The sequence below is a fragment of the Glycine max genome, chromosome 9, assembly GCF_000004515.6.
Source record: "Glycine max cultivar Williams 82 chromosome 9, Glycine_max_v4.0, whole genome shotgun sequence".
Taxonomy (NCBI): domain Eukaryota; kingdom Viridiplantae; phylum Streptophyta; class Magnoliopsida; order Fabales; family Fabaceae; genus Glycine; species Glycine max.
In genome coordinates, this window is record NC_038245.2 from 43,708,153 (window position 1) to 43,719,237 (window position 11,085).

Sequence of the window (11,085 nt, forward strand, 5' to 3'; positions counted from 1 at the left end):
CTATCGTATCATTTTGTGAACTTGAAATGGGCGCATCCCTCGGTTGGTAGCATTCATAATAATAAGTTATATTTTTTTAAGTAATAATAAGTTATATGAATGGTTTAAATATCGATTATATAATTTAAGTGTTTTTTATTTTTGTTGTGTAATATTTTTTTTCATTTTAGTTTTTTAAAATGTGTTTATTTTGTCCTTAAAATATTATAATAATATTTTTTACTGTAAGAACGAAAAAAACATAATTTACAAGAACAAAAGTGAAAAAAAAATAACTTTACAATAACAAAAATGAAAAAAATATTAAATTATACATAAAAATGTATTTAAACTTATATTATTTGTATAAAATGTTTTAAAATATTTTATTGTTATTTTTCTCTCACTTACATCAATCTTTCTTTTCTTTTTATTGTATAAATAAATAAAAAATAAACATTTATATGAAAATAAATTGTATAAATTGAATTTCCACGTCACGTCTGTTTGAAGTGTCCATTATAAGTTTTAGTGTGATTCCATTGGAGGCACAAACACAACACAACACAACACAACACAACACAGAGAGTAGTGAGTTTGTGACAAATCCTCTGTCGTTATCTCAACCTCTCTCAAAACTTTGGTCTGGTTCTGTAACTCATTCCATTTTTGTGTGTTTTGCATTTGGATTATTATCTGTCACCTTCACAGATTCACCTAACAACACCTCTTCTTTTGATTTTGATCCGCTTTATTCTGCATACAATTCTGCTCTTTTGTTCACTCTGTTCTTCTGACTGAAGTGTTGGTTGAACTTGATTCTTTCTTCATCCATTTATTTGGGAACCAGCGAAAACACGGTAACATTCTAGCTTTCTTCAAAAGTTCAATTTTTTACAATGATAAATGCACGTGTCATTGGCGATCCGATTCCTTAAACTCTATTTGTATTCTATTTTCGATGTTTGATTGATAAAATAGCTTCTTTTTTTTATTTCTGGGGGATCTAATTAAGTTTGACAATCATTCATATGATTGATACATTGTCACTGAACCAATTGTGTTGCATTCGTTGTTATTTTCGGATATTTGTCTTGAGGCTCTGTGTGTGAATTTGTGGGTGCTTCGTTAAATGAGCAAAAGGCATGGTTTTTTTTAAAGCAATATATGGTTATTTTTCTAATCTATGAAGCAAAAAGAGTGGAAGATGGAGTGTCACTTTCCTTAACCTGATTCAATTTGAACCACTTTTAATTTCTCTTTTTGTTGTATCTGGATATCCTGTGAGAGTTAATGGACCATGGGCATCAAGTATATGGTTGATCACAGAGGGATGTGAATTGAATGCCATATATCTCTTCAAATAAGTTTTTTTATCGGTCAGTAAGTTTTTGTTAGTATATGATTGGTGGCACAACCTCTCTCCTGTCCTGTCCCTTCACCACCAAATCAATCTTATAACTCTTATGCTTTTAAATAAGACTGACATATAAGATAAATGATTCTAGCTCTAAGATGTATTTGCCGGGTCTCACCGCATGCCTCTTGGTTTATTTTGTATCAAATATGAATGAAGTTGAGTTTTTGAAAACCTTAAAACGAACCTGCGGCTGCCAGATAGGATGTTGCATGAATATATTCCCTCCGTTGCATATATGAACATGTATTTCTTGTGATATCTTAAATCACTCCATCACAGTATATGATGAATTGACACACATCATTGATCAACAATGTACACGATATGACTAATAAAATATTGTATTTTGTATTAGGTGCATTCATTTTCAAATGCAATGTTTGTGGTTTGTGAAGAATTTCTTTGAGGGTTGATGCTTTCTCTCATCTGACACTTTTGAAGTTCTTAATCACTATTTAACTACAACACATGAATCATTGATTAGGAGAGAAGAATATGTATGAATGGAAGTATAAATATTTACTTCAGTTTGCTCTCACTCCTTATGTTGTGTAGGAGAACACTTAAAGTTGTTGCAATTGTTATATTTTTCAAGCACTGTTTGGTTACTTTATTGTATAATATTTTTATAACTTTGTCTTTTATTATATTTATTTGAGTCTTTTTAATATTTTAAGTCTCCATTTTGTGTTTCAATTGGTGTGATCATGTATTTTTTTTATCAATGTGAGTATGATCATGAATACATTTCAAAACTGTTATCTGAGACCTCAACATGAAGTTGAGTTTCAATATTTCCATTCCTTTTTGGTTTCCCATGCATTCTTGGATAGAAAGGAAATGAAGTTAAAGAAAAGGTAGTGCATGTATTCATAACAAGCCTTGATCTTGATACTGGCAACATTTTCCCTTCCTTTTCTTCCAGGCCTAACCAGATGATGTCAATATTGACTATTACTGGAATTTATTTGGATTTATTTCTGGCCTCGGATTTTACACAGTTATGGACTGTTGTGACAGATTTTATGTTTTCTCCAGTATTGTTTAAATGGGCTGTTATCTTAAGAATCATAAATTTTATAGTAAATGGTAATTTTACTTCACATGTTGAGTTACTTGCCTTAATCCTCAGTTTTCATTCTTGGGATTCTGAATTTTCAGATGGGAGATGTGGCAAAGGACCTAACAGCTGGGACTGTTGGAGGGGCAGCACAATTGATAGTTGGACACCCATTTGACACCATCAAGGTCAAGCTCCAAAGCCAGCCAACACCACTCCCCGGCCAGTTTCCCAGGTATTCTGGTGCAATTGATGCTGTCAAGCAGACAGTGGCAGCTGAAGGGCCAAGAGGTTTATACAAGGGTATGGGAGCCCCACTTGCCACAGTAGCTGCCTTCAATGCTGCCCTGTTTACAGTTAGGGGACAAATGGAAGCATTACTGATGTCACATCCTGGTGCTACCCTCACAATAAATCAGCAGGTTGTTTGTGGAGCTGGAGCTGGAGTTGCTGTTTCTTTCCTAGCTTGCCCAACTGAATTGATCAAATGCAGGTCAGAGGTCATTGATGATCTTTTAATTGTCATGATTTAGTTGCATTTCCTGTATTTTCTTTCTATCAACTTCTATATCTATTGTTTCTTTTTTCTACTTGTATTTTATTTTTGTAGATTTTGACCTCTTAACTTTTCTAGCTAGAACTAAGTTTTTTTCCCTTGTTTATAAAAAGTTTCTTCTTTAATTTCTCATCCTAATCAAATTCAATCATGTATCTTGTGGTTGACTTGAAATTAGATAGTCGTGAGAATAAGCTGAATGAATTGTAACTGAATTCATTTTTCATATTACTATTATTTTAAGTAATCAACTATGTATTTATTTGATCTTCTAAACTTTTTGTTTCATGGTGAATATCAGATTACAGGCACAAAGTGTGCTAGCTGGTACTGGAACAGCTGCAGTGGCAGTGAAATATGGGGGACCTATGGATGTGGCCAGGCAAGTTCTCAGGTCAGAAGGGGGCGTAAAAGGTCTTTTCAAGGGCTTGGTTCCCACCATGGCACGTGAAGTACCTGGAAATGCTGCAATGTTTGGTGTATATGAAGCATTAAAGAGATTACTTGCCGGTGGCACTGATACCTCAGGACTGGGTAGAGGTTCTCTGATGCTTTCTGGAGGCTTGGCTGGAGCTGCTTTCTGGCTCGCAGTTTACCCAACTGATGTCGTTAAGAGTGTGATTCAAGTAGATGATTACAAAAACCCGAAGTTCTCTGGTTCAATTGATGCTTTCAGAAGAATTTCAGCTTCTGAGGGGATCAAGGGCCTTTATAAGGGTTTTGGTCCTGCGATGGCCCGAAGTGTTCCTGCCAATGCAGCTTGCTTCTTGGCTTATGAGATGACAAGATCAGCTCTGGGATGAATAATTCATATAGCAGGTCTGATAGGAGGGATGCCATTGAGTGCACATGTTTCCTTTTCTTTTTAATTCCAAAAACATTTTCATTTCATGCATTGCGATTGCAATATTGCCACAAAGGCTTAACTTGTTATTGCTTCAAGGAATCATTCTTTCACCCATTGTAATACACATCCAGCCTTTTTATTTCAGTGTTATGTGTTTTTATCTTCATGCTTGAAATATTGCTTACGCACAACATTAAGATGGAATCATTTGAAATTGCAAGAATTAGATCACACACTGTATCTTAATTAACAAAATTTTCAATTTTGTGGACTTTGAAAAGTAGCTTGTCCAAGATACAGATATTGATTCTGAATTCTGAAGTTAATGGCCGTATCTGTATCTAGTTGCACAGCTCTGGAATGGCATACTGACTCCTACCATTGTAAAGTGGTGTTTGTCAGTTGTTTTTAGATTCCATGAAATAGATTAGTCGAAACCTGCAGCAAATACATCAGAAAGACAGAAATTGAAATAATAAAAAATGTGAACTCTGATCAATTAGATTATTCTTACCGTGTCCTAAGATGTGAATGGACGAAATTTTATTTAGAAAATGAACTGAATGATTGCAGAAAGGATGAAGCTAAAACAACTAGGGTATTATTGCAGTGATTTCCAGGGTTGTTAGAATCCTGTAGAATTTAGAATTTTCATGCTGGCTTCAGGATTCTATAGTAGCAGTTTCAATATGTGATGATTGTTCATGTTATTTTCCACTGAATGTTCCTGCCAGAGCCTTACACTTGTTACATCTCATTTGTTAAAGTAAAATTTATTCTTTGTGGATGTATAAGTTTAAGTAAATGAGTTCTAGCATAGAGAGGAAGGAGTTCTGCTTTGAGATCAACTACCCCATTCTCTACTATTCTCAAACCTACTAGTATTATTTTTCGCTGCGATTAGTCTAGATTTTTCACATGGATTACCATAGCTTATATCATATTTTATTAAATTGAATGTTAAAAGTATATAAAATATATTGTTGATGCTGTTAAATCCAAAAAAAAAAAAAGTCGCTGGACATAATTTTTACCACTAATCCTAAACCTAAAAAAAGGAAGAAGAAAAAAAAACTACTCATAAATGAATATTGTATTGGGCCGTGCATATGGGGTTATCTTGATGGGTCAGTCCATCACATCATATACTCCTAATTCCTTTTCAACCCATTACAAAGGTTGGGCAGTTGCTTCCTGTATTCCCATAATTGCTTTCTGCATCTAATCCGGAATCTAAAAGATTAGTCTTTCCGGAAGTTTAAAAAGGTTCAGGAAGCAACTACTCAAAGGTTGATGACTTGATCTCCGAACTCTCATTCTCTCATAGCTTATTATGATGTCTCAATTTTGGAGGTAAATGTACTCATCAAAAGTTATGGCAGACACAGGCACATTTGAAGAAGAAAAATTATGTAAAGAAAATTACCCTTTTTAAATTCTATAAACAACTCTAATATGTTCCAAAGAAAAGTATCATAATGTAGGTAAATTGTTAACTATATTCGTAAGAAAGATATAAAAACACGCTAAGTATGGTTATGGTGATTTTTTAAAAATAATTTGATACTTTACTCATAATGTTTAAATATGTGTCGAATTCCAGGAAAACCAAAGAGAGTAATATTTTAAAACCAAAATTTACCTTTGTTTGAGTAAAAATCCATGTGCCTGAGTTAAAATATTATGTATTCATATTTAGAGCATATAAAACAATAGAAGATTCTACAATATAGCCTAAAGACCCCCAAATTTAATGAAAAAAAGTATGACGAAAAAAGCCCTGAAAATCCACCTTAAAAATTGCAAAATATCTAGATCAATCCATTCTTATACCTAGTCTTACGCTATTATTCACAGCATATCACACTCTGTTGCTCTTGTTCCTATCTTATTCTATCCATCGGAATGAACTATTTTTTTTTTAATATTTAACTATATATTAGGAGGGGGAAAAACTAACTAAAAGAAATTGTCAATGCCACGTACCACGTACCATAATAAACTAATGTATGACCAGCGAGATGTCCTCAAAAAATCTCGGTCCAAGGAAAACGCGGGAACGAGTAAATGTCGCAATTGAAAGCTCAGTTGATTTTCTTTTGTTTGTTAGTATTTTCTTTGTTGAGTGAGGAAAGCAAGCACTTGATCTATAATAAGTACACATCATTTTTATTTTATCAAAACATAAGCTTTCTTTTCCGCAGAAACATACACAAAACAAATCCCAAAGTAGCAAATGGATGACCCCAAACTACCCTCTCATGGCTCCTCCATCTCTCTCATTGCTAGGCTGGACCATTTGGAGTTCATTGTGAGCTTAATTTTCATCATCACTCCCCAAAGCTCCTTCTTGCTTGTTATAGTGACATCAATTGTGTCACATATCTTTCTTATCCTTTCAAACATTTATGCTTGTTGTGTACGTGTATATATGCATCAATTTTTGCTTATACATATCTATGGTTGTCATGACAGATGAAATACTTAGAAAGAAAACAAAGATATGGTAGCAATGTTCCGGCTGACAAAGACAAACAATCTTTGGATTTGTCCACGAAAGAGGCTTTCTTTAAAGGAACATTGTTGGATCGAGTGGCCTCTCTTGAACACAGACTTTTTAAGGTTAAAAATTAAATTTGGTCAAATTTTACTATTAACCATTTTGTCAATAATATTTGAGTCTAACACATCTTTCTCATTTTAATTTCGATGCATCATTACTCCAATGATATTTGGATCCAATGCAAAAATTATTTTAATTTATAATTAATTCTGAATTCAAAATTAATTATAAATTTTTCTTTAACTAAAATCAAATGTATGAAAATATATTCAAAATTAATTATGGACTCTATGAATTCTTTAAAGTCTAATCAAACACGCACTTGCTATAATGTCAATTTGTAGTTAGATGATAGAAACCTCTCCATTCGGTGCATGAACTATGTAACTCTTTGTTGAAAGCATATCGATTTCCATAATTAGACTAGAAGCATCACCGGATGCTGTCTTGATTAAAAGAGAATATATCTTGATTACTGATCAGCATACTTCATGAGATAATCATAGAAATAGGAAAGCCCACAACTGTGATGACATAAACAGCTTGCAAAAAAAAGTTTATCATTCAGGGAATCAATTTCAAGTAGCTCATGAAAACCATTAATGCTTAAACCGCTAAACCCCTCATCCACATGTAGCTGGAATATGCCTAAGAAAATGACACCCTTTTCACACATACATCACACGGTCACACTCACACCTATATTGCTGAGAATCATCACTATTTAGTGTATCAACATAGTCATAACATCATGATTTATTTACGTTCTCGATAAGATGGGATGCATTAATTATTACTTTAATTTAATTATTCTAAAGTTTTAATATTCTATCTACCGTGGACTGGAAACTAATACAACAATGTACTTGTTCCTTTAGCTTTACGTAGAAATGGATTCGAGTGGCAGCTCTCTCCCTTTGTCCCATGATTCCACACAAACTTCTGGGGAGTCTTCGTCCAGCCAGGGTTCCAAGAGAGAAATATGTTACTCATTTCCAACTTTCAACAATCTCCCAAATAATGGAGATAAAGGATTAGTGCCTATTAAGACACCTGAAATATCCCTGGTAAGAAGAAAAAAGTCATTACTAGAATGGAGTAGTGAATTTCCTATATATTAATTGATTGTTGAAAAATGAAATGTTTAACATTATAATTTACTTGTTTGCAACCAACCCCTGTAATGTTTTTGCATCATCCACTGGTCAAACTAAATTTCTTATACTTTTTTCTTCTCTTATGTTACAATCAGTGCTTGGAGTTTCAGCCCTATCTTAATATTGCCCTGTTTTAGCAAGAATTAAAAAATAAAATGGTAACCTCTAGAATTGAGAAAATATATTAACATAATGTCTCTTTCACCCTAAAAAATATACCCAATTATAGTTATATTAGAATACTCGGTTTAAGCTTTTGTACAAGGCATACCTAACATGGAAATTTGCAAGGACCACATAGTGCATCTGTTTGCAAAACAGTGTGTATGCTCATACGGATTAAAGAAACAAATCATGTGCATCATGAATTAATGGAGCTTCTAGTATGTTATCTTTTCCTTTTTGGTTGTATCTAAATAAATTAAGCAGTAAAGCCCAAAGAGCCTGCAATTGGTTTATGATGCGAAAATGTAAATCAATTGCTATCAACATCATAGGCAGTGTATTATTATAGCCTCTGTTTTATATTATTATTACCTTGGCAACATCTTTTGCAGCATATCTGAATAAAAAAAAAAAAAAAAAAAAAAGTAGTTCTATTCCAAAAACACAGAAGTCATTTACATGGTGTTTCTGCTGGTTACGGTTACAGAATCCTATGCTATTATTGGAATGAATAGTGAATACTCCTATCAGAATCTATGTTTGACAAATATATTGGTGCAGGAAAAATGTGAGAGTGAGAAGCAAGAAATTAAAAACTCGTGCCCTCCTAAGCAGCAGGTGGTGAAGAATAGATCCAAGAAGAATGAAAAGAAATGCAAAGTTGAGAAGAAAAGGGTGTCTCCTGTTAGTTGGCCACATTTAAAACTACTAGGTTGCTGATATGCTCTTAATATTGGTTAAATTTGTTTTACTGCTTTTGGCTCTACCCTTAGCATTAATAGACATTTATGTCGTTGGCTTTGAACTTATGTGGTACATTGTTTTATATCATATTTATAATTATAATAAAGTATGTGAGGTTAGATTTTGGTAGATTCAACTACTTTAAAATTGTATGTGTACATATAGCATGGCCTTGGTGTGCTTAGGGAAATGAACCATCACAGTTTTTAAGGGACAGAAGGCCATGTGAAATCATGAACTGTAACAACACTACATTTGGTTTCAGATTCAGACAATCCAATATTTCTAATTATTTATGTCGAATTATTGGAAGAGAGATGCCATCGATCTCATCGTTTGGACGGACCTAGAGTTTTTAAATGTTAATTTGATACATAACACATAAAACTAAACATGTGTTTAGGAAATAAGTAACAAATTTGATGTACTAATAGTTTGTTTAATTTGCTAGTTAAAAATATTACATCATCTCATGCCACATTTTTTAAAAACAGAGCCAAAAAGTTGTGCACTTAGCATTGATAAAAGTAAATATGGGTGAAATACATAATTTCTTAGAAAAACAAAAAGGAGCTATGATTCTATTGGATGTCTGTCTATAATCTATTCGTTTTGGTTTTTTTTTTTTTTTGGAAAGGTTGAAGGGCAAAGAATAATCTTTCCGCAGTATTAAATTTATTTAAAGAATTGACTTTTTTTAATATTTTTATTTTATATATATATATATATATATATATATATATATATATATATATATATATATATATATATATATATATATTAAGAATCAAATACTTAACCACATATTTAAGAATTAAAGTTATTTATTAAATATATCAACTCTGATATTTTTTATTTTTTTAATTAGATTTCTATCAAAAATAATAATTAATATTTATCAAAAATAATAAATATTCATAAAATAAATATTTTCCTCCTTATCTATGATTATCCATACTCTATACTCACAGCTACAAATCGTAGTAACCAGTCAACACCAAAGAAAGTGCAATTGAAAATTCGTTTGTTAAGAAGTTGGAATCAGATACACCCACTAATCGTGCCTTAACAATGGCATGAATATAAAATAACTAAAAAATTCGAATATCTGGCATTGTGCTTATTACTTTTCATGGTATCAATTAAAAAGGAACATGATGAACAGCAGGGCCTGCTCTTACTACCGGCTAGGAGATCTTTTTTCATGACCACGAAATTTAAAATGCTAAATACTTATTTGTGATCGTGATTCGTGAATCTTGCAATTTTAAATGAAATGGATATTATCGTGTTGAAATTTTATTTAATTTAGCATGAAAGCTTTAAATCAATGGTTCTTCATGATTTCTGTGATCAAATATGCCTTCGTTTTTTTCTTTTTTAATTTATATTTTTAACCAATAAAAAAAGTATTTTGTATTTACTTCCGTAACATATGACATCTCTCTTAATTTAATCGGAAAAAAATTGTATTTGATGTTCTCTCTATATAAACACTTTATGAAGAAAATAATAGAAACAAAATTTTGATTATGACGAAATTTATTTCCTATTTAAATATCCCAGTTTGAAAACACAATGCGGAGAATTTTTTTTAGAGAACACCAATTTTTTTTCTTCGTCCATAAGTATCCTATATAAGAAATAATTATATTGAATTGAATAAAATTATTATAGATGACAAATGTCTCTCTAAGTACAATTAAGGAGAAACTTTTATCTCCCAAAGAGAAAGAAAAATTAAATTAAAAAAACTGATCAATTTTTTTTATCCTGAAATTTTTTCCAACAACTATCAAGATACTAATCTCTTAATATACATATAGATTCATTTAAGGTTTGATTTATTCTAACACATCCTTTCTAATCTTATGTTAAAGAGACATAATTATTTTTCAATTTTCAATCATACTGCAGAATGTTGATATATTATTAGATTGATAGTAATGGATTAGACATGTGTGCCTAGAGAGAAAAATTCGGCTTAGCTGGAAAATCTGTGGAATGATGCGGACATCCATTTTTAACTTTTGAAAGAGGAAACCACGCAAGCTTTAAACTCTTTTATCTTAATTTTGAGTATGTTAGGGAACTAATTAATCTGTCTAATTCAGATGACCTCATAATACAGCCATAGGAAAGTTCTTAGTGTAATTATCGCTATGGAAAAGAAAATTTTAAAAGAAAGAGTTCCCTTCTCATCATAATAATGGAATCAAATGGTGGCTACTAGTTGTGCCACGAATATCATCTTTAGACTTTAATTATCTTTTGGATACACCAACCAATGAAATTATTTCAATGTCTACCAAGTTTTATTATTTTAGGCACCATTATTAATAGAGACAACAATCATAATCTTGAACTTCCTCATCAATTGATCCAATAATATATTCCCTTAAGGATTTCAGCTTTTATTTTTCGATAAAATATTATCATCAGATTCTTCTAGAATTGTGCTGTAGCACATTAATCTAGTTGCGTTCAAATAACTGAGTGTCTGAGAATAACTACATTAATACCTCTATAATTCTTGGCCAACCTAATTTCACTTTGATTTTGGGTGCATGAAATAGTCAAATTCACGATTAGAG

At 31.9% G+C, this 11,085-nt stretch overlaps 2 protein-coding genes across 4 annotated transcripts; both read left to right on the plus strand.

Annotated features, from left to right (window-relative positions):
• The first annotated feature begins 529 nt into the window (after window positions 1–529).
• Window positions 530–4,006, plus strand: LOC100787332 (mitochondrial carnitine/acylcarnitine carrier-like protein). 3 transcript variants are annotated; one of them, XM_006587528.3, is made up of 4 exons: window positions 545–622; window positions 830–839; window positions 2,561–2,952; window positions 3,317–4,006. In XM_006587528.3, the coding sequence occupies exons 3-4, from the start codon at window positions 2,561–2,563 to the stop codon at window positions 3,816–3,818; spliced, it is 894 nt and encodes a 297-aa protein (XP_006587591.1). In that variant the 5' UTR covers window positions 545–622; window positions 830–839; the 3' UTR covers window positions 3,819–4,006. The 3 variants fall into 3 exon arrangements, with proteins under 3 accessions (XP_014617790.1, XP_006587591.1, XP_040861007.1); XM_014762304.2 differs by having other exon boundaries at window positions 530–839; window positions 3,398–4,006; XM_041005073.1 differs by lacking the exons at window positions 545–622; window positions 830–839 and adding an exon at window positions 894–1,358.
• A 2,045-nt stretch (window positions 4,007–6,051) lies between these two features.
• Window positions 6,052–9,080, plus strand: LOC102669690 (uncharacterized). Its single transcript, XM_006587529.3, has 4 exons — window positions 6,052–6,173; window positions 6,338–6,484; window positions 7,304–7,492; window positions 8,309–9,080. Exons 1-4 carry the CDS (start codon window positions 6,099–6,101, stop codon window positions 8,465–8,467), a joined length of 570 nt encoding a protein of 189 aa, XP_006587592.1. The 5' UTR covers window positions 6,052–6,098; the 3' UTR covers window positions 8,468–9,080.
• The last annotated feature ends 2,005 nt before the right edge of the window (window positions 9,081–11,085 follow it).